The sequence below is a fragment of the Triturus cristatus genome, chromosome 5_2, assembly GCF_964204655.1.
Source record: "Triturus cristatus chromosome 5_2, aTriCri1.1, whole genome shotgun sequence".
NCBI classification, from domain to species: domain Eukaryota; kingdom Metazoa; phylum Chordata; class Amphibia; order Caudata; family Salamandridae; genus Triturus; species Triturus cristatus.
Genome location: NC_140588.1, coordinates 16,516,820 through 16,540,856, shown reverse-complemented (window position 1 = coordinate 16,540,856; position 24,037 = coordinate 16,516,820). Strand labels below are relative to the sequence as shown.

The 24,037-nt window shown below is 46.5% G+C and overlaps 1 protein-coding gene across 12 annotated transcripts in view; it reads right to left on the bottom strand.

The window, feature by feature from the left end:
• CTNND2 (catenin delta 2) overlaps nt 1-24,037 on the bottom strand; it is a 3,222,299-nt gene that overhangs the window by 249,935 nt on the left and 2,948,327 nt on the right. For all 12 annotated transcript variants that reach the window (XM_085606754.1, XM_085606755.1, XM_085606763.1 and 9 more), the window contains one exon: nt 11,387-11,513. In XM_085606754.1, coding sequence (XP_085462880.1) covers nt 11,387-11,513 — 127 coding nt within the window. The remainder of the gene's footprint in view (nt 1-11,386; nt 11,514-24,037) is intronic.

The window sequence follows — 24,037 nt, the reverse complement described above, 5'->3', positions numbered from 1 at the left end:
TTGAATTACCCAACTCCCTCACTGAGTATGCCTTTTGTCTGTGCGCATTAGAGGGTTAAATGAAAGGCCAAGCCTGTTGCCAGGCTCTGCGCCCAAAGTTCCATGGGTGGCCAACCCAAATGTGAATCTGCAAATGTAAAGTTTTGTTCACAGGTAAATTACTTTTAGGCATATTTAAAGCTCTAAAACTTCACCTCTGTGAATTCTTCTAATTCTCCAATCAATTTTGCCAGAGGTGAAGTTAAATTTGCCTGAACCCACTGCGTGTCAGATAGCCCGGTGCAGGATTTTTCATTAGTGGAACTCCATGGCTAGCAAATCATTAGGTGATCAGCAGCAACCCCTCTCGGTAGGAGTATGATACTGGGTGAGAGGTGGAAGAAGTCCACAATGTGAGGGCTGTGAAGGGGTGCTGTAGCTGCACGAGGCAACTTGAGTGTGGGGCTCTTGAGAGGTAGGCTGGGCTGGGCTGATTTAGTTGCTATTTTTTATGTATTTTTCACACTCTCACCATTAAGTTCTGTACCTTTTGTAGGGTTTAGTATTGCTGTAAACTTTATGTTGCAGAGTCCTTTGTACTAGGTTTTTAAAATGTATGTTAAACAGTCTAGAAGTGACATGATTAATGTTCTTGCCAGTTGCACATGATTGGTTTAGCTGCAGTATAGAGTAATATCTTGCAGAGAACGTTTACTTGAAGGATAGTTCTATTTACCACTCAATTGAAACAAGGAGAGAAAAGATTTAGCAGGGTGTTAGTATCAGGGTTCTGACTATACAAGATTAAGGTTCCCAGTGACTGAGGAAGTCGGGAGAGTAGTACGCCTTTGGGAATGCTGCACAGAAGGAGAAAGTTTTTTTTTTCAATTAAACTGTGTTCTTTTTTATTTATTTTATTTTTTAATTTCACAGTATTTTATTAATTTTATAGACGGGTACATTAGCGTTTCCGTAGCGAGGTACCAGCCAACCGTGGTTGGTGTTGCAGTTGTTACAGGTACTTGGTATACGTGTTTAGCAGCCACTGGTGTATGTGTTGAAGATATTTTTGGTATCGCCAGCATGCGCTGTGTGGTAAACATTGTGAGACTGAATCTTTTTTGAGAATAGCCACCTGTTGTTAAACAAACAACAATGATAGGTCGGAAATGTTTTATTGCTTAGTCACCTTAAGGCATACTCTGGCACCTCCACCCCAACCCTGCCCTGCACCTTGGTAGTAAAGAATTACCGAAACTGGCATCTAACTGATGAACTAAATCTAAGTTATGAAGAGAAATGATATCCATCTGCAAAAGTGAGCCACACAAATCATATGGCCCTCACTGTGACTGCTCTATGAGAAACATTTTCCTTCCTATTAAAATTCGGAGTCTAGAAGGGAATACACTTCAGGGTAATGAGTGCTGAAGTTGTCCTTTAAAAGTCACATGTACAACAATACAACTCAGGGTCACAGTGTTTTGCGTGTGCGACAATTTTAATGCCCGCCATCTTTCTTATAACCTGGAGGCATGATAGTTTTGACTCTAACCTTGCTATGCTCAACATCACAGTGCCAGCAAAGCAAACCCAAGCATAATACGACCAGGGAATGCAACGTGTCACTTATAATGCAGACGCGCCCAAACTAGGGATATCTGTCTTGACAATGCAAGACAAGGCAACAACATTTCTGAAATATCACCGGTGACAAGAAAGAAGCCCCCTCCAGCACCAGCCAACAGGGGCTTAGCTTATCCAGCCATTCCCCAGCTCAACATCTTAATCCGTACATTTGGCAAGTATCTATACCTGTAAGGTCGACAAATTTCTGTGACTGGCATTAGCGTATGAGGGTGGCAGTTGCTCATGTATCCACATTCACATTTCCAGCGATTTTCTGTTCCATGGTTTTGAATTTTAAAGCTGTTGCTTATATTTTTGTTCATGCGCATGTTTCTGGGGTGAAAGATTTTTATTTGACAGTGGAGTACTGGGTGTGCCCCACTGCTGCACTCTTCATCTGCACATTCATTTGTTTATGAGTTTCTAACCCATGCTGGGGACGTAAAGTGGAAGTATGCTACAGGGCTGTTGTTGTTAATAATGTACGTTGAGTTAAAGAAGTATCAGAGGTGTGTAGTGCTGTCAATCGGATTTACACATTTCACCAGAACATTCTTGGGCATAAGTGCACATATGGAATACAGTTATTTTCGTTCAAGTGAAACAAGTACTCATGCAGAAAAAAACAGAGCTTGCAAATCCCTTTTTAGATTCTTACTTACTCATCAAACTGACAATTAATTTCTATTTGGTCACAGCTTTCTAAATTTAGGGAACAGCTTCAAGCGCCTTTTAGTGAAAAACAATCTAACCAACCAGAGAGAGTAAGATTCCTTAAACGACTCTACTGTTTTCACCAGACAGCTAGGCGCACATTAAAATTCCTTATACCAATGCACGCGTGAACCCCTAGTAACTTCTCAAGCAATGTAGAGAATAAAACACTTGACTATATCTGACGGTAAGCACTTTAACGAGCCTGATAAGCATGACGGGGCAGAGATGCATTCCAAGAAGTCTAATCTAGACAATCATAGACTTGAAAAGGGCCACACTGGAGAACCAAAGCAGCCCTGGTAGAAATGCTCACACAAGCCCTGCTTCACTAATCTGCTCGTGCAATATCTCTCTTTCATTCCATCCATCCTCCTCCTCTTCTTTCTCTCTTCTATCTCTGATCATTTTCTCTCTACCCTCCCTTTCTCTTCCTCTCTTTCTCGCTCTCTTGAATCCTTTCCATTCCTCCTACAACTAGCTTTCGGCTGCTGGGGAAAGTGACAGACACCGGGCGTCCCTGCCCTAAAAACCTGCCTCCAGGGCTTCTGCCAACCGGGGGAATGCCCAGTAGAATAAAAGCCGGGGTTAGGCTCCATGCAAAAAGCTGCACCAGAATACCACAAAAGAACAAATGCAGCAAACTCTACATCAAGTAGGGTTAAGTGTGAAGTGTGCTCCAGCAGCTCACTCGTATTCATGCAAATCTTATCTAGTGTGAGTGATGTATTTTTTCATCAAGCATACCATGATTGTAATTAAATTATAATACTCAGGTCAGTGATGTACCACATGACCAAACAGACCAACAGACCAAAGAGACCAAACCCTAAACCAGCACTGTAATCTGTACTCGAAATAGTTCCAAATGTATCCCATCGAATTACTCACTAGAAGTGTCCATTTTCCCATTTCACCATATACCGATGTGCATTTGTAAAGAGCATTCTTCTTAGTGGCAAATGAAAAGCATGTTTATGCCCTCTGAATCTCAAATAGAAATTCCTATTAGAGGTTTTTCCCACATATGTAGAGCATTTTAAAGAAGCCATGAATTAGAGACTGCCTTCCTACACAGAGATGTATACTCCCAGTGCCTTTCTTTCAGGTTTTGCTTTCATTTCAAATGCATAACTGGAGGACAATGGGGTACTGGGTGTTTAGCTCCACTGCTGCATTGACAACAGTGCAGATGTGCTGTGGATCTTCAATACATTCTTCTGAAACTGTTAAATTGGAATTGAAGGCCCTAGAATCCGCTAGAGTGTGATGCTTGTTTTCTGCTTTTAAACTAAGTTCTCTTTTAAAACTCCTTCCTATTTACTACAACAGTCAATTCCTATCCTGTTTGATATTTGCTTGTACGTGTGTACCTACTGCTAACACATCTCTCATCCCTCATGCTCAGACGAGACCTCAGACAAATTTGACATAAGGAGGCAATGACTACGGAGTGCATATGGTTCAACAATGAAGCGTGCTAGAAGAGTCAGACCAAAAGGTTTACCCTTGATATGATGGAATGAGCGACAGAACAAACCTGTCTCAACAAAATATGAGATGATGTATCACTCCTGTTAAAGAAAAGACTATTGCAAATGCTAAAGAAGTTATGTTTTGTAATAGCTGGCAATCAATCATTGTTAGCTTTATGTAAAAGCCTCCTAGGGTGTCTGATGGCAGTTTTATTCTGCTGGATGTTGGTAAAGAATGCTTCATGTTAGTTCCATCTGTTGCAGAAACTGTGACGTTATTGATCACCAACCATGGATCTCCATCCTTTCCATGCATGGAAATTGGAGCCAATGTCCTTGATAATATCTCCGTAAACCTTAACGCCCTTAAGCCAGTATGTGCCATGCAGTTCATTCACATCACCCAAGCTGTTATATTTGGAACTGCTAGGCAATCTACTTGAGTCAGAATTGGGTATCTTTCTTTCCCCACGTAAATCACAATAGCAAAATCTTAAAGATGTTTATAAAAATCATTCAATCATTGTTAACTCATTTGTAGAAGTACTATTTGCCAATGGCAAATCAGAGGTATTTGGCTTAGAGTGTCACTTGACATTTGTGGGAGGGGCTTGAGGCCTGCTAACTCTACCTCAGCTCGTTTATGTTCTATATAATTATGTTCCCTTTCCTTCCAAGACACCGCCTGTCAGCGTAAGACTGTTCTAATACTTTGCTGATAACGAGACTGGCTCCTTAAGGTATTAAATATTATTCACCTGTTGGACTTGGTCTTCTCTGCAGGGTCCTCCCCAAACTTTTTGCCTTCATCCTTGTGTTGCTGAAACTTGTTTTTGTTGGTTTTTAGGTCTCTGCGCACTTTTCCACTGCTAACCAGTGCTAAAATGCTTGTGCTCTTTCCTTTAAAAAGGGTAGTATTGGCTTACACCCAAGTGGCACAAACATGGTTCTACATGTAGCCAGGGCCTGCACATTAAATGCTACTAGTGCGTCGGAGCAATGATTGTGCCACCCACTTAAGTAGCCTTTAAACATCTCAGTCCTGCCATTGCTGCCTGTGCGTACAGTTTAATCTGCCAGGCCTGAACCTTCCTTTTTAGGTGTCGCATAGGCATCCCATGTGCTGTCTCTTCGAGACATGCTGTATCTATTCTGTGGGCTTACAACTCACCCATCGCTTTTCATTCATTTCTTTGCTCCTCCCTCCGAAAAGCCTGATTCTGTGTGGATAATTGTGTTTTTGTCCCTCCCTTTGTCGTCCTACTCCCTCCCATGGAGCAGTGACCTATTACTTGTCACCTTAAGCTTTGCGCATTTCTGGTTGTTTCGGCGCACTGTGTTTTTGTTGGTTACTGGCCATCTTTTTTAAAGGTTCCCTCCTATAAACAGGGCTGTAATTCTTAGTCTTATCTCGCCCAAATGCCTATTTTATTGGCATATTTGTGAGCCAATAAAGCTGGATTATTCTTGAAACAGCGTTAACCCTTTCTACGGAACACCTGCAAAATTGTTTTATATAAGTGAATTGCGCCCTGTACTGTCATCAGTGTTATCTGGCGTATTATGTTTTATTCAATTATATACATTTTCCAGTGTTGTAGATGTGCTTTGTCAAATCCTGTCCCGCTTTTTTGATTTCGTTAATCCTTTTTCTGCATTCTAGTAGACACAGTGCTGTTTTCCCAGGGCGCCTGTTCTGTCCTTGTCATTCACGTCTTAGTGGTACTCTTGTCTCTGTCAGGCTTGCTCAGTGAGCTGAAAGCTAACCCCCAAAAATTGGATGCTTTTACGTTCATAAATTTCAATCCTGGAATGACAAACTGAGTACCAATAAATTGGGTAATAAAGCACCTAATATTTACAGAGTTTACAAAGGGCAGTAACAGTATGTACAAATGTTACTATTACTGATGTGGTGTAACTACCAAAGCACCAACATTAGAACCTGGTTCCCCAGCACCAAAGGCAGTGGCTCTCGCCATTATGCCACATCCTCTCCCCATAGGGCAGGGTGCAGTGTATTTAAAAAGTTGGACATGTACTTTTTTCACATGCCCTTGTAGTGAAAAACTCTCAAATTTGTTTTCACTACTGCAAGGCCTACCTCTCTCATAGGATAACACTGGGTCTCCTTATTACATTTAATGTCATAACTTTCAATTGGGGGCAGGTGGGAAGGTTGAGTTTGGTCTCTAAAGAATTATAATTTAAAACATTATTTGATGGTAAAGTTGGATTTTAAGTCACAATTCTGAAAATGACACTTTTGGAAAGTTGTTTTTTTCTACCCCTAACCATTTGGTGCCTGCAGCCTGATCCTGAGTCACATGACTAGGTGTAGCTGGCAGTTGGTATTTGTATAGTACCCTCAGAAAATGAGACAAAGGGGGAATAGGTGTTAGCAGAATGGGCCATCTCCGACTTGATGGGGGGGGGGAGAGCTGTTTTACACTTGCACATCACAAAGACTGTGCCTCAGCAGATACAGAAAGGGTTTCACATCAGTCTATATACCCACCAGACAAGCTGAGGCCAGGAAAGGGAGGCAGGAAATTCCTGACACCTTTGTAGGGGGAGGACACTAGAAGCTTCACACACTTCAAAGCTGCCATTGGGACCTCCATCTCACCTCTTCAGTACACTTCTGGACCTGTGGAAGATTCAGAAGAAGGTCTGCTGTGCTGCTCTGCTGCAAGAAGAACTGCGCTGCTACTCTGCTTACCTGCTTCCTTGCAGACTAAGTGAGAAGGACTGGACCTGCATCTTGAAAACAGGACCAGAAAAATGGCTCTATAGGTTAGTTGGTTGGCCCCCTGATCAGAGCCTCAAGGACAGAAAAGGCTTCAATCACCTTGAACCCCACACCTGCAACCATGCCTGCTGTGAGTACCACCCCCCAAGTGGTGCCACCCCAGTCCTTAGCCCATGGAAGTGGGTCCAAAGGTCCTCTGCCAGCCCCATGCGAACTGGCACAAAGCAACGTGAAGCATTGTAAAGCCTCAATGCACAGCCGACAGCTTCATCAGAACTGAAGGAAAGCAATGCAAAGCCCAGTCAAACGTCGACACACAGTTCACCTGAACCAACGCAGAGCGACTCATATCCTAGCGAAGCCTCGCTGATGCTGGATGGCAGGTAGCGCTGCAAAGCAACGCTGCACAGACCATGCACCAAGGACATATGGTACTTTGTTCAGCAGGTCTAACTTATTCCCTGTATCTGGCCCGCACTCCATCACGGTCAGCCTTTTGTGCTTTTAAGAATTGTTTTTACCTAAATCTTTAAAACTGCATATCTCCAATTCTACTAAATGGAATTTTGTTGTTTTGGTCTCAAATCATTTATTAGAATCTACTCTATTTTTCTAATTTGGTGTGGGATTTTTCTTGTGTTGCGTTTTCACTTTATTACTGTTGGAGTGCTGTATAAATATTTTACACATTGCCTCTAATATAAGCCTGGTTGCTATGGGAGTTTGTTTTTGCAAAACAAACAAGTTTCCTGAGCAATCACGTGAAACATGGAGGCTGCTGAGCAATCTTTTGCTGCATCCAGAGAAGCCACTACAGCAAACACACATTAGTTCCCACAACAGACAAAGTGTACCTACCGCTAAAGACCATTTATAATATTCCAGACAATTAGTATTTAGGACGCACATAATCTTCAAATGTTTAACAATCGACATTTAGTCATTGGTGGTTAATAACAGCTACTTAAAAGTGTATGTCTAAGCTAAAGGAATTACATATCAGAAATACTTCCACACAGTTCCTATCATTAAAGCTGTGAGAGATGCGCAACCAATATATGTTTGGCTGAATGCACAATAACATTTCTTACTTTAGTAATCTGATAACTGCATCATACCTCTTTCACATCAGTTTTAATATCATAATGTCCGGGAGATAGGCAAATGTGTTATTCCAATAAACTTAACAAAGTATTTTAGTAACTCCTTTAGAGCTGAAGACAGATATTCGTCCTTGCATGTGGAAATCATGTTTGTCTCTTTCCTTCAATAAGGGACATGGCTTCATGATTGTTTTATTATCCTGCTATGTTCCCTTTCTTTTTGTACGTATGTTTTCATTTATTTGCATATAGGGCTGAGCTTAAGATGTGCTGTGAGGAGGATTAGTGTCTGCAGGTTTCGTGTGAGCACGGATCACTGACAGAGTAGCAGAAACAAAAATATTGTGTGGGCAGAATATTGTGTCAAAAATATTAAGGACCAAAATAGCAAGACGATAAGTGCAAATAGGTAAGTAGAGATTTATTATTCTTAACTCCAAACCTACATACCTTGAAGATATATATATATACATCTTCAAGGTACATATATTTCGAGTTATATATACAGTAAAACTTTGCTTACCTATAGAAACTTACCTTCACAATATTTTTGTCCTCGATATTCTTGGCACAATTGGAAACACAATATTTTTTTCTAATATTTTGTCTAAACACCCCCGGCCTCATCACCCTCAGAAGGTAGCTAAAAACCAATCTTATGTTCTCTTCCTGGACTCATGTGGGACTTTTTGTCCACAAAATCTAAATGTTCTGACAAATTTAGCTCATTGATGCCAACAATTTCCACACAAGTCTCGCTGTTCTGGCCAACGGAGTATCCTCAGGTTCTCCACTTGATCCAATGCCTCATAAGATCTGGAAGGCATTTCAGGATGAGCTGTTCCCTCCACTCTATTCTATCTGCTGTCAGTCATTGAGGACAGCGACAGTCCCAGATAGCTGGAAGTTGGCAATAGTAACTCCATTACTAAAAAAGGCCTCTTTAGATCCTTCATGCTCAGCCAACTACAGACCCATCTCGCTTTTACCATTCGTGATAAAAATCCTTGAGAGATGGGTCACGAGAGCCCTGTCCAACTTCCTGGAAACAAACTCCTGTCTGGATGCAGCCCAATTTGGCTTTAGACCGGCCCACGGTACTGAGACCGCATTGGTTACAGTGTTAGACGATCTACGGACGCGTGTCGACAGGGGCAAGTCAGCCTTTCTAGTGCTGCTTGACATGTCGGCCGCGTTCGACACTGTTGACCATGAGGTCCTCTTGAATCGTCTCCAAAGCGTGGGAGTAACCGATCTGGCTTTAAGTTGGCTAAGGTCCTATCTTAGTAACAGACTGCAAGCTGTGGCCTTACCTCCATTCCAATCAGCCATACGACAGGTAAATCAGGGTGTCCCTCAAGGGTCGGCGGTTAGTCCGATCTTGTTTAATCTATATCTCCGACCCCTGATAGAACTAATCAAGTCATTCGGCATATCAGTCATCAATCATGCCGATGACACTCAGTTGATTTTCTCATTTGAGGGCAGCGAGATGGTTTCGAAGGACACCTTTCATCGTTGTATGTCGGCCACAGCAGAATGGTTGCGAGCTAACGCACTTCAATTCAATGGGTCAAAAACGGAGGTTCTTTATTGCTCCTCTGATCGCCTTCCTCGTGCGTTACCTGATGATTTTTGGCCAATTTCTATTCCGGGTTCTGTGGAAGCCGCCAAATCGCCCCGCAATCTAGGAGTGCTGTTTGAACCTGGCTTACAGCTGGATGCCTCAGTAAATAAGACCGCAGCGACTTGCATGGGCCTGCTTCGTGCCTTGCGTAAAATCTTACCAATGCTACCTCAAAGTGCGAGAGCAGAGGTAGTGCGTAGTACCATTCTCAGTAGGTTAGACTACTGCAACGCACTACTTCTGGGAGCTCCAAAAATTCTGATCCTTAAGTTGCAGAGGATCCAGAACATGGCTGCGAAACTGGCTCTGTCGCGACCACGCTCTGTGTCCTCCTCTGCAGCCTTAGCTGATCTACATTGGCTGCCTGTGCACAGAGGATCGCCTTCAAGGCATTATGCCTTGTATTTAGAGCGCTGCATGGATTGGGGCCAATCCCTCTTCAGAGTCTTTTTTCATGGTACCAAACTGCCCGACCTTTGAGATCTTCATCGGCGTTCCTGGTGAGGACTCCCAGGATTACTAGAGTGAGGATGGGTGGCCGTGCTTTTAGCTATACGGCCGCCACATTATGGAACTCCCTACCTCTGGCACTGAGGAGTAGTCAAGAACTGCTCTCCTTTAAAAGGGATCTTAAGACCTACCTGTTCCCAAGAGCAATGTAAACATCTCTACCTGATGGTTTGATTGGATCTCAGCGCCAGGATACCCTTTGGGTGACAGTTGCGCTTAACAAGAAATAAATACATACATACATACAAGTCTTACAGAAAGTCTCTATTATTATGACTAATGTATTCATGCTCCATCCCTTTGCTACAATGCTATCCTTCAATACCAGTTGTTTTATCTAATGTTTTAGTGTGACATGCGAAAACATAATATCCTGTAAGGCAGGGATACTCAAAGTACGGCCCGTGGGCCGCATGCGAACATCCTGACCTTGAATAGCGGCCCCCTGGTGAACAGCAGCACTGAGCTGCTGTTCACTTGACAGAGCAGGAACATTGAGAAAGCAAAACAAACAGGCAGACTTCATTTACATGTTTTACACATCAGCTAAAGTAACCATACGGAAGAAAAGAATCTGCCCTAGACAACTTATCTTAAGAAACATCTTTAGCGTTAAATATATCTTGCACCAAACACGTAAAAACATGATAAACTCTCTGCAAACTTTAAAAAAGTGTATTCTATTAACCTTCATGATCGTTTTACCTTAGTAGATCGTCACTGCATTGATTAGCAGTGATAGTTCTCAAACATGATTTTGGAAACACTCATGCCGCCCCCTCCCCCCCTCTGAAAACAATGCCACAACAGATATTAATGCTTTAATTTCATTCTGGGTGCTTCAGAGAGCCTAGGTGGGAGACGGAAGTCACGTGAAGGCTCCGTTTGTTGTCCACACCATGCATCTGCTTCGTGTCCCCCTACGCTCACCTTTCATCACCCGACCCTCCCATTGCTGGCACCGGTGCGGCCATTCGGCATGCCACAGAGAGTACTTTGCGGCCCCCTGGGTAATGTTTGGGAGAACCCATGCTGTAAGGTATCCTAACATGTTTCCTTACAGGCGCATACATAAGAATGTTGTATAAATAAATATGTCGTTTTCCTGTTAACCTGTAATGCTTTATGACACTGAGACATTTTGCTCCTCCTCATAGTTTTGGGTCCCCGTCCGCACTTATACTCTCTGCCTCTTTCACTCATGGCGCTGCTTTCGTAGAACAATTACGTATTTGCATCCCCCGGAAGAGGAACGCGTTAAATATTTTTGTCACATGTACAACGCTGGCATGGGTGGCTGTTTGCCGGATATGACGCCTCCGGTGTACGTGGCGCTCACTGTGACAAGGTGTAATGAACATTACTGAAAAGTAATGACAGCGTGAGCTTACTTTTATGTTAGAAAACAAGATCATGGAAAGATTAGACACAACTCTTGGCGCAGACATATGATTTCATACCTTGAGGCTGTGGCAAGTGTGTCGCAAGGCGGCCTAAATCCCCAATCAGTAGGAAGTGTATATAATAACATCGCAAGCAAGCATAAAACGTCAACAGCATCACTTTTCCTGTTTTAGCACCATGACAGGTATATTACCTGATCGATTATTCGGTGACATTCGCACTGGAGAGATGGAGGGCGTCCGTGATGAAGAGTACGGTCTTTGACGATCCCTCTCTATTGTTGAAGATGAAGCTACAAATTGATACTGCGACCACCCATCCTGCAACAATAAAACATTCACTATTAGCATAAATGTGTCCGAAATGAACCATACAATCCTTCTAGCAGTTATCACTCGACGAGGGATGTAATGGAAAATTCGCAACACTAGCAGAAATTAAGTGCAGCATGGACATGAACCCTGGCCTGTTTTAGCATGCATTTACTTTTCTGTTTTCCTCTCATTTGTTTTCTGGTGAGGGGCTCTTTTTAGTGAGTTGTGGTGTAGGTGCCCAATAAGTACATCTTTTTAGGTGCTATTACTTCTTGCTTCCATTCAAACCAATGCTAGCACATTGATGGTTTAACGGAAAAACAAAGCACGATAAAGGTAGCAACCAGCGTTGAGAGAAACATACTTCAGACTTCATTCTCGTGAAGTACTGAATACAGGAGGTTTTAAGAATGCCCTGTTGTGCTCTAGGTGTCGAATTTCCTCTCTTCATCTGGTAAAAGGGGACAAGGGACATGTAAAACTGTTTTCCGTTAGGTGGACCTCTCTGTTGACATTTAAAACAAATTATTAATGGCCCATTATTTGAAAATGCAGAGATTAGGGGACGTGGTCAAGATGGCAGACGAGTAGGACATTCCTGCCTGCTGCTCCGTCCTTCCGTCCGGGCCCGGCTAAAATTGCTTTGTGAAGCAGGGTCGGAGAGACGCCACGAGCCCGCGGAGATACTCTACACGACCCCAGCTATTGCTTGTGGCCCCTCTTGATCGAGTGAGACAGCGGCGATGCTTGAAAACTGCACCCTAGTATGGCACGGCAGCTTGCGGCCGTAGGCGGGCCTGACGCTGACGGGGAGACGGAGCTGTTTCCAGCAGGGCCGTTTCTAGGTGTTTTGCCACCCTAGGCGAGAATTGAAAAATGCTGCCCCCCTCCCTTTTACTACCATCACTCTCTCCCCGTCATCCAGGTTAGATAGGCACACCCTCTACTGCCGAACCCTTCTATGTTACTCGCATTTACTATCAGGAAACACAATCACAACAGTCAGTCCTGCAAATGACCTCAAAGAAAGGCCCAGGCCAGACCATTACGGTAGCTATACACTCGCAGAACTATGTACACGGATGCCCAATAGAGCCTTGTGTTTAAATACTACCGAGGCGTCAAGTGCACCTCGTTTTCAAAACCAGAAACAACAAAAATAGTAACTTGCACCATTTTCCAAGTCCAGACCTAGTGGTTTGGCCAACGCTTGTTTTTTTTCCACTGAAGCACCTGAAATATTTATCATCTACCATTGAATCCATTTAATAGAGGCTGATCACAACAATTAAAAGATTTCCACGTCAGGGAGATTATAGTTCATGATGCTCAAATCTGCGCGTTAATAAAGTTTGGCGTACAACACAGAATGAACTGCTTCTTGGCGCTGTGAACAGAAGTTATTGACAAGCTTGTGCATGGTACCGCTATGAGAGTAAACCTGACCAGAATTTGAGCCGGTGCACGGCAGAATACAAACTTCACCATAGTTGACAAGTGGTTCCATGTTGTGGAACACCTTCAACCAATCACGGGTTTGCGGCCACCTGTGCATTGCATTCTGGGATTTGAAGTCTTACTTTTAACCGGGTAAGCACTGGCTCAAAAATCCCAGTATGGACATTGACGTTGGCCTAAACAGTCACTACCGGATGACGGTATCGGGCATGACACTATGGAATATATCTCCTTACATCGCAGATTTTACTCCACGTCCGCGTTGTCACAACACACTACCTTTACAACGCAAGTCGTTACGACTTGCGCTAGATGGCGCGCTGGACTCCAGTGTGTGCAACACTAGGGAAAGTGTTGGAATAGTAAATCATACTATTCCTTATCCTAGAGCGCCATCTAGCGTAAGTTGATGTAACGACTTGCGTTGTAAAGGTAGTGCGTTGTGACAACGCGGTCGTTGTAACGACCGCGTTGTGTTTGCATCACGGAGTAAAATCCGCGATGTAAACATTGTTTCCCGACACTAGGCTAGTGGTCAGTTCTTTTTAGGTCTCGCCTGACCCAGCGCATGCGCTGGTCTGGCAAGACTTATTGAGAGGGCTCCAAAAAGTGCTACCAGGCCAACCTAGAGCTACAGTGTATGTGCGCAGGCGCGCGCGCCGCACTTGACCGCGATTACTTTCACTTTTGCGGCCGCACAGCCGCTTTGATGTTCGATCGCGATCACTTTCACTTTCGCGGCCGCATAGGTCTCGCTTTTGGGACCTTATAAGTATTTAGTTATGCAACTGTTGCATGGCTAAACACTTATAAGGTCCCAAAGGCGAGACCTATTGGCTATGCCAATGCTTGTTTTTTACTGAGTTTTATATAGCGCGATTTTGACCCGAAAGTATCGGGTATCAGAGCGCTTTACACGAGCACAAGTTGCGTTACATCATGAGGACACATTCATTTTTGTTATGCACGAACAGCCTACAATTATGACAACAGGCACAAAGTTCACTGAGCTGCCGATATTTCAGCCCAGAATTCCGAAAGAGAACAATAACCGTTTTTAATAGTTCAACTAGGGGCGGTCTAGGGGCTGAACAAAGGGAGGTGTGGGGCGGAAAGACAAAGCAGGTTTTCATTAAACTCCGCGGTGAATTGTTGCAGGACGAGCAACCGTTACATACCTAGTGTTATGCCTGTCGATGAGGGAGAGCTCCGTGCTATCCGAGACGTCTGACTCCATTGTACACATTCAGGTACGAGGGCAGGAAGAACAGGCACAGTATTCCGAGTGGAAGATGATAAACTGAGTTCACTTTCACTACAGTTCTCTGACGTGCCCTGGCCCTGCAAACCCCATTCTCTTCCCGAACCCAGGAATCACGTTTACTGCCTCTTAGTCTGAAATTCGGCGGAAATATTCTGGGGCTCGTAGAGTTGCCCGAGTAGTGTATATGTGTGGTCGCCATCTTGAAATGAGTGATTTGTTGCTGTATTTTAAAACAGGTGTTACGCCAATTACCTTTTTTTTTCTAAGTATGCTAGCGCTAATGTTTGAGAAATACAATAGTAAGTTTTATTCGTCCGGAAGAAAAATGAAATAGAATTAGATTTCAAAATAAAGTGCAGAAAAAGGTGCACTGAACTATTTAATTTGCAGAAGCAGTTATAATAATGCTTAGGCAGCTAGTGAAGGCTAATAAGGCCTAACAGTGGAAACCCCCCACCCCTACGCATACTAAATTTGAAACTCTCACATCAAACTATGCAAAGCTAGTCCAAGATGGCCTCGGAGTATACAAACCACTTTGCGCGTTTGTCAACATAGAGCTACGTCCCTTTACTCTGATGTAGGGCAACTCAGTTTGCCGTTGCTAAGCTACGAAGCAGCTGGTTAGCTTGTGTGACTTACGTTTTCTTTTGCACAAATACCCACCTTGTCGTTCCCCTTCAGGGCCGTTTCTACCATTAGGCAAGACTAGGTGGCCGCCTAGCTCAACTTTCGTAGGTTCAAATTAAAAAAAAATTCCCCCTTTTACAGCCCTAGCCCTTTTGCCACCCTAGGCGGCCGCCTAGTCTTGCTTAATGGTAGAAACGGCCCTGGTTTCCAGTCAGCCTCCTGGGGGCGGATCACCTGAAACTAGCCCCGACCTTCTAGACTGCGACGGGAGGCACCGGAGAACGCAGAGAGCCAAATACCGTGAGAGCTCCCAAAAGCAGCACCAGGAAAAGTCTGGAAAGAATCTAGGAGAGAGGGGCGCGGCCGGCCCCGGGTCGTGGCGCGGCCGGCCCCGGGTCGTGGCGCGGACGGCCCCGAGTCGTGGCGCGGCCGTCCCCGGGTCGTGGGACAGGCACCGTAATCGAGTGCCCCGTGGAAAGAGGTGTTCCAGACCCACGAGGTCCAAAGAGAATCTGGCCGGCAAATTCGACACGTGGGGGAGGTGAGTGTCGTTCCCTCCCCTCTGATCAAGCGTGTGCGTGCCCTGAGGGGCCCCGGATTGGCTTAGAGACCTGAGGCCCTGCTGTGTGACAGAAGAGGGAGGCCTAGAGAGAAAAGAGGGTCGGACCTCTGATCCAGGAGAGGGTGCAGACCTACGCCTCCGGAGAGATCACCGCAGTGAAGAGGGGAGCTCCTGGCAGCATACAGAAGTGAATCCTACTCCCCTCCATCCTCACACCAGCACCCACTCACCCCTGAGAAGCAAGCGTCCTGGGAGAGGCTACACAGGGCGCCAAGCAGAGAGGGGCGCGTTCGTCTCCTGGGTCGGGGAGCGTGCTCCTGGACAGGGACAAGGGGCGCCAGATGGACGAAGGCGCCCTCTCCCTCCAACAGTGGAATAGCGCACGGACATTTAGCTTGGCATCGCGGGGGAGGATGGTTTTCCCTCCTCCCGCTCTAATCTGTTAGCTCACTTGCCCCCGAATGCCCTGACTCTTGACTAGGCCATGTCGGCTCGAGGGGCCCACGTGGACCTTCCCTGGTGAGAGTCCTCCCTCCTGCAGAGTCCCGGACGATTTAGCACCCTGATCCACCTACAACAAGCACAGATTACTCTGCAGACTATCTAACAGCGCGCTGACAGATTCCAGGCCACTGCCTAAGTGGACGACAGGAACGTGCACAGTTGCCAGGCCTAGACAGAGCAACATCAGCACTGATGAAAAGGGGTGGTGGGACCTGGCCTCACACGTGCGCCCATTGGACCCTGGTGGGTACTGGGGCATAGCTTGGCCACTAAGAGAGGATACGGTACTCCAACGTAAGTCCAGCACCCAGCAACCAGACCAAATTGACTCTCCTTGCGGAAGAAGTGCTTGGGCTGCCCGCAGGAAGCAGTGACACTCTGCCCCACCTAGATTGGCACCCTTCAATGCCCGTCCTCGACATGGCCACAAGCAAAAACAATAAGGAACGCTCCGTCAAAGAACTCCTCCTCAAGTCTAAGACAGGTGGCATGGACACAATGACATCTACACCCGGGGGTGCTTCCAGCTCGGAGATTGGGGAAGCAGAGGGGCCTATGACACGCGCCTTTCTAGAGACATTGTTCGCCTCCCTGAAAGAAGACCTTCATTACGTCAGGAAAGAACTGGCCCAGGAAATCCAGGAGATTCGAAGAGACCTGGATTCAGTAGGGGACAGGGTAGAGATATTGGAAACACAAACGTCCGCTAGAGACAAATCCATCCACCAACTGCAGCCTTCCGCCTGCAAGACCAGCAGCTAGATCTCCAGGCGCACATGGAGGACCTTAAAAACCGCTCCCGCCGGAACAAGATTTGCATTCAGGCTGTCTCTCAAGGAGCGGAAGGGTTGGACATTGAAGCCTACGTAGTGGATCTCTTTCGAATCATCCTGGGTGCCCCGCTGGACCAATGCATTAAGCTGGACCTCACTCATAGGGTAGGCCCAGCAAGAGCGGCGCCAGCCCCACCCTCGGACATTCTCACCTGCGTCCATGATTTTCAGCTCAAAGAGCAAATCCTACGTGAGGCACGAGACAAGCAACCTCTCGAGTTCCGGGCAGTCCGCCCCCTTCTGTACCAGGATTTAGCTGCCTCTACCCAACAGAAAAGAAGGGAGTTTGGGTCAGTCACCGCACACCTATGGACTAATAACATACCATATTCTTGGGGACACCCCTTTCGACTAATCTTCAAATGGGAAGGGAAGGGAAGACACACCACATCCGATCTCCTTGGAAGGCCAAGTAACTACTGAACTTACCCGAGGAAGACCCGGGAATCGCAACTCAGATGGGCTCTACCAACAAACCGCCGAGAGCAAGAATGTGGCAGAGGGCGGGTCGGAATCCCCTACGCCTCCGGCCGAATCCCGATTCGAATGTTAAAGAACGGAAGGCACTCATCACCACCCTCGAGGAAGACACACTCAATTCAGACTGATACCTACTCGATTAGGCCTCTGAGGATACAGGGGATTTAGGAATCTTTCACAGTGGTCTCTCCTGCCATACGAGAAGTGGGGCACCGGGCGGGGCGGGGTGGTGGCATGCGTCTTGCTGACATCTCACACCTCAACCATTGGGTCTCCCACCCAGGACTATAGTACAGTTTACTCAGTATGTTGTTTCTTTGTTTTTGAACTGTTTGGGGTTTTCCTCCTCTAACACCTTTCCTTACTGTATATACACACACCCCTTTGAAATTAGGGTATAAACGCACAGAAGTCAGACTCTCCATAGATTGCTTACACTTTAGGACCCTTAGTAAACACAAGCCTGAGCACAGTATTGTGACCACTCCGCTCACATGACCACTACACTTAAAATTATCACATTGAATGTGAAAGGCCTCAATAATCTGTTCAAAAGGCGGGCCATTCTCTCGTACCTGGAAAACACAAACGCGCACATCTGTCTACTCCAGGAGACACAACTTGTGTCCAAGGACATCTCCAGATTGCGCACAAGGGCGTTTCCTCAGCAGCTATTTTCGTCCCATACCACTAAGACTACAGCGGTGGCAATTTTTGTGTCCTCTAAGATTCAGGGAAAAACTAGGTCCCAAACAAGCCGAGACTAAGGGCAGACTCGTGGCACACACTTTCACGCTGGGCCCCCATACCTTCACGGTAGGCACAGTCTACGCTCCAAACGAAGCCCAGGAGAAATTCCTTTGAGGAGTGGCTCTGGACTTATCCAAATCTCCCGATAGGGCACTGATAATCGGGCGAGACTTTAATTTAGTTTTTGATAACAAGCTGGATAGGTCAGGCCAGAAGAGGGGGCAGACTGGGTCCCAATCCACAGGGGGACAGAAATACCTCATTGAGATGGGGCTGACAGACCTATTGGGAACCCACCACCCGACAGACAGGGAATATACTTTTTATTCACATCCCCATAAAACATATGCCAGACTTGACTACCTCCTAACCACCCTCTCGTTAACTCAACATGCGCACCAGGTACAGATCCTCCGATATCCGATCACTCGCCAGTATATATGTCAGTGGCTCTTACTCGCTGCCACACTGCACGTTGCATGTGGAGGCTCAAGGAGACCATGTTCCAACGCCCAGAGGTTGTACAGTGGATTACGAAAGCAATAACTGACAACCTGGATATCAATTACACCCCAGACACCCTGATTACAATCCTATGGGATGCCTTGAAGGAGGTGATTAGGGGAAATTTCATAGCGATCACTTCATTTAACAATAGGATCCGGTAGGAAAAAAGGGAGGAACTCACTGCTGAGGTGAGGGAGTTAGAACGCATTCATCAGAGGACAGGCACCCCTTGAACTTGGCGGCAGCTTAAAGCGGCACAAACCCAACTGGCAGGACTAGATATGGACTGGGAAGAATATGCTGCACTGCGCCTCCGACATTCCTTTTATAACGGGGGAGACAGGGATGAGAGACTGCTGGCTAACACACTAAGGGCACAAAGACAGAATTCGACTATAACCACTATTCTGGACGGCACGGGACAGGAACAGAAGACTGACCAGGACATTGCAGAGACCTTCTGGCAGTATCATGCGGCCTTATACGAGGCACAAAACCTCCCCAAGTCTTGCATGAAGTCAAGACAGCTAAGCTGTCACTCATGCAAGCGGAAGCCCTTGATGCTCCGATGAAGCTAGAGGAGGTGATCTTGGCGATCTCCAAATTAAAACCACTTAAATCCCCAGGCTCGAAGGCTTCTCCTCCCCGTTTTACAAAACTTTCTGCCATATATTAGCTCCGATACTAGTGCTGGTCTACAACGCCATTAGGATCGCCTCACCCATGCCATCTTCTGTGTTGGAGACGCTTGTTACCGACATACCGAAACCGGGAAAAGATAAACGACAATCCGCGTCCTTTGGCCCAATCTCCATCCTCAATGTATATCTTAAAGTGTTCACGGGGATATTGGCGCAGCAACTTTCCCCTTGTCTCCCAGGACTGATAGACACAGATCAGTCAGGCTTTGTGCCAGGGCGTCAGTGCTCTGATAACACCAAACGTCTGTTACACATCATAGACAAGGCTGAGAGATCAGAAACGGAATGCCTGATTCTCTCTATAGATGCGAGAAGGCGTTTGACAGAGTGCACTGGCCTTACCTCACAGCCACCATGCAGCACTTTAGACTGCCTGAACGATTTATTAGCTGGGTCCTCAGCAGTAATACTAACCCCACTGCTTTGGTTCGCGTCAATGGCCATACCTCGAAATCCTTCCCTATTCAACAAGGAACAAGACAAGACTGGTATGACCAGGCTAACGCCGGCCTCCATGCTTCTGAATTGTTTGAGACACTCCTCAGCTTAAATCTGACCCAGCATGTCACCACTCCCACTCATATTGGGGGTCACATCTTGGATCACATCTGGACGCTGGGGGTATCACTCTCTGGCCCGATTGTTTCTCCATGCGTCTGGTCAGATCACTCGTTGATCGAGTCCTCCATTTTGGTGAAGGGCTTGGCTAGACTCCCGCCTTTAGACGGCGGGACTGCTAGGAAATGGAATGCGCTTGACTTCCCTGCTTTTCTTTCATTTCTTGCTGAGACTCAACCTCCTTCCAGTGACAGTTTAGACATTAATGCTCTGGATGCCAATATTACCAACTGGCTTACAATGGCTAGCGACCAATTTGCCCCCCTCTCTCGGTTTCCCCGCTCCCGACACAGTAATTCTCATAAATGGTTCAATTCAGCTCTGAAATCTCAACATCTCGAGCTACGTCAAGCGGAGCGTAGGTGGAGACGCAATTATCTGAGCGTCGACAGGGAGATGTACGTCCTTGCACGTAAGGAATATAAAAAAGCCATTACCACCACCAAGGCTCCTTTTGTCTCTAAGAGAATACTAACTGCCCCTAATAAATCTAAAGAGATATTCAAGGTTCTGGTTAAATTGACATCTGATGCCAGGACACTCCCCAACCAGGCCCCCTCTGCTGAGTCATGCAATGCCTTGAATTCTTTTTTCATCGATAAGATCTCGGCAATCAAAAATTCTATTCCTTATTCTCCCTCTACGGCTATTGTCGCAGCCCCCTCTATTAACACTTCTACCTTGACTTGTTTTCCGACTCTTGATCCCGACTCCTTAGCCAAATTGGCCACGCGCGTGAAATCCGGCTCCCCCAAGGATTGCTGCCCCCCTACTGTGTTCCGCGAGATCTGTCGCATCCTCCCGCATAGTGTTTTACCCCTACTTAATGCTTCCCTCAGCTCCGGAATAGTTCCCAGGTCGTTCAAGGAGGCTATCCTAGTGCCTCTGTTGAAAAAGCCTGGCGCGGACCCTGGGGTCCTCGCAAACTATCGGCCTATTTCCCTCCTGCCCTACCTGTCTAAGATCTTGGAGGCACATGTCACCATCTGCCTCTCGCAATTCATTGAGGAATCCAACTTTCTAGAATCAAATCAAGCCGGCTTTAGACCTCTCCACTCCACCGAGATGGTCATCCTTGCCGTGATGGATAATCTCAGAAGCAATGCTGACAGAGGCTCCCCCCAGGCATTGGTCCTTCTGGATTTCTCGGCAGCATTCGACACGGTGGATCATGCCATCTTACTCCACCGTGTCGAGTCAGCTGGAATCCGTGGGGTCGCTCTGACCTGGGTCAGGTCTTTCCTTGAGGGAAGATCTCAAGCTGTCAAACTGGGCCCTTTCAGAGCCACCAGCGTTCCGTCACCTTGCGGCGTCCCCCAAGGTTCTTCTCTGTCTCCTCTCCTTTTTAATCTGTATCTCCAACCCCTTATCCATTCTCTGGGTAAGTGGGACGTCACCGTGTTCAACTACGCGGATGACTTACAAATTGTTTTTCCCCTTACTTCCCCTGATGCTATTATTAACTTCCAGGCAGTCATGATACACATCCAGCATTGGATGAATCAAAACCAACTAAAGCTTAATCCTGGGAAAACTGAGCTCCTCCTTCCTGGGAGGAGCGCCTCCCTCTGGGGCCCTCAGTTCTGGCCCTCTGAGCTCGGCCCTTCGCCTCTCCCAGCTGACCGTGTAAAGAGTCTGGGGGTCATTATCGACTCTGAGCTCAATCTCAAGGCCCAGGTGAGCGCCGTAACTTCCACTTGTATGTTTCAGCTCTACAGAATACGGAAAGTTGCCCACCTCTTGACCCCGGAAGCCTTACTACAGGTCATAATAGCACTGGTGATGTCCCGTCTGGATTTCTCCAATTCCCTTTACCTCGGCCTCCCAAAATCCTTGCTGTCCAGGCTACAGCTTATTCAAAACCAGGCCGCTAGACTCGCCTTCAAGATTCCAAGATGGCAGTCGGCTAGACCTCTGCTCCATCAATTACACTGGCTGCCTATCAGTGAAAGAATAGCCTTCAAGATCTGCTGCCTGGTTTTCAAAGCCCAGACTGGTTCCTCTCCGGCTTTCGTGAAGTCCTTGGTTACCTCTTACTGTCCCTCTCGTACCCTGAGGTCCACTCATCTCCAGCTTCTGGTTACCACCCGCGTCAAATTTTCTAGGTTAGGTGGACGCAGCTTCTCCCACCTGGCACCTAAGTTGTGGAATTCTCTCCCACTTTCCCTTAAGACTGAGTCTTGTCTTCTGCCTTTCAGGAAATTTCTGAAAACTCTGCTCTTTTCACATCCCCGTTAAGTTTCTCCTGCTCTGCCTTGGCAGTCTATCAGCGCCAGGAAACCCATGGTGACAGTGCGCTCAATAAATTCCCCTTAACATTAACATTAACATTAACATTAACAAGGCTGTCCTCTCTTGCCGCTTTTATTCGCCCTATACACGGAACCTATAGCCCAGAAGGTCCGTGACAATCCATCTGTATCTGAAGGGATATTTGGAGGCGAGGAACACAAAATCAGCTTGTACGCAGACGACATGATAGCCACCTTAGAAAATCCCAGAGACTCTCTACCTGTACTTATCACGGAATTAGATAACTTTCAACAGGCTTCCGGGTGCAAAATCAATATCCACAAATCCAAGGCGCTTGACTTATACCTCACCCGGACGCATTAGAATTCCTCAAACGCACTCACATACTTCAATGGGCACAAGGGGCCATCCCTACCTGGGTGTTCAACTCACATCTAGCATGCAAAGTACCACCACTCTGAACTAAACGGCACTACTGCAACATATTCGTGACTGCCTTTGCAGGTGGAGACCACACTCCCTATCTTGGCTGGGCCGTATAGCGGCGGTCAAAATGACAGTTCTACCAAAGATCATATACCTATTCCAGGCTCTGGCACTGCACACGCCCCCCCCCCCCCTTTCCAGAGTTCTGCACTCTATGCAACGCGATCTAGGACGCTTCATCTGGCGCAACAAAGAACCTAGACTCAATAGGGAACTATGTTACAAGCCCCCAGACGCGGGAGGTTTGGGGATCCCAAATCTGCAAGCCTATTATTGGGCAGTACAATTGTGTCCCCTAGTAGAATGGCCAAGGCCGGAATCGGAGAAGCATTGGCTGTTCATGGACAGATCACTAGCCAGACAGCCGTTATGGGGCATCCCCTTTCTCACTAAGTCAGAGAGGCCACGCAATTTATACCTATCGATGGTTACAAACTCCACACTATCGGCTTAGGACAGGGTGGCCACACCTCGCGGGCTCACAACATTCCCCTCCCCATCACGCATTTGTGTATAACCCTGCGTTTACCCGCCGAGTCTACTTCAAAGCATTCGATCAGTGGACATAAGAAGGCTGGTGATCCATAGGGCACTTCTTTGACACAGAAGGTCCGCTGACGTTCACAGACTTTCGCACACAACAGAACCTCCCAGAATCAGAACGATTTCATTACCAACAAATCCGACACTGGGCCATGCAGCCTAAAGTTCAGGATAACGCACAAAGGTAACTTACACCATTTGAGAAGTGGTTAATAACGAAGCATACTGACTCACGACTGACTTTGGACCTCTATGGCTTCCTTAGACGCACCTCCGGGACGGACAAATCATCTGGACAACTCAGATGGGAGGTGAACTTGGAAGGACACTATCACAGAAGGAATGGTCTAACATATATTACAGGGCCCGACATATGGCTGTTAGTGTTGCAAGCATACAAACGGCAATGAAAATAGCCACCTATTGGTACCTTACTCCTCCAAGGCTCCACAGGGGTAACCCAGCTAGATCCCATCACTGTTGGAGAGTATGTGGCTCGATGGGAACCCTAACTCATTTACTCTGGGAATGTCCTCTAATATCAAACTACTGGTCGCAAGTGTTAGACGACATTGGTATCCACTTTGATACCCAACTCCCTCGCTTCCCGGCCTACGTTTTGTTGGGACTTCCAAACCCCCTCACCTTCCAACTTCGATCGCGAAGGTGCCGACACATTGCACTAGCGTTAGGGCGGCCCATCAAAATATCTTATCACACTGGGGGGACAGCCACACAGCCTACATACCTGGGTTGGCTTCACAGACTATGGCGGATACTAGGCATGGAGAGAATTTCTTTCTCAATTACCAACCCCGGGTCTTCCTTTCAGGATCTCTGGAAACCCTTCCTGTCACTTTTATCCTCTGAGTTTTAAGAGCTCACATGCCCTAGGTACTTGAGACCACTGTGCCTGAAAGAACCGCCCCACACAACACCAC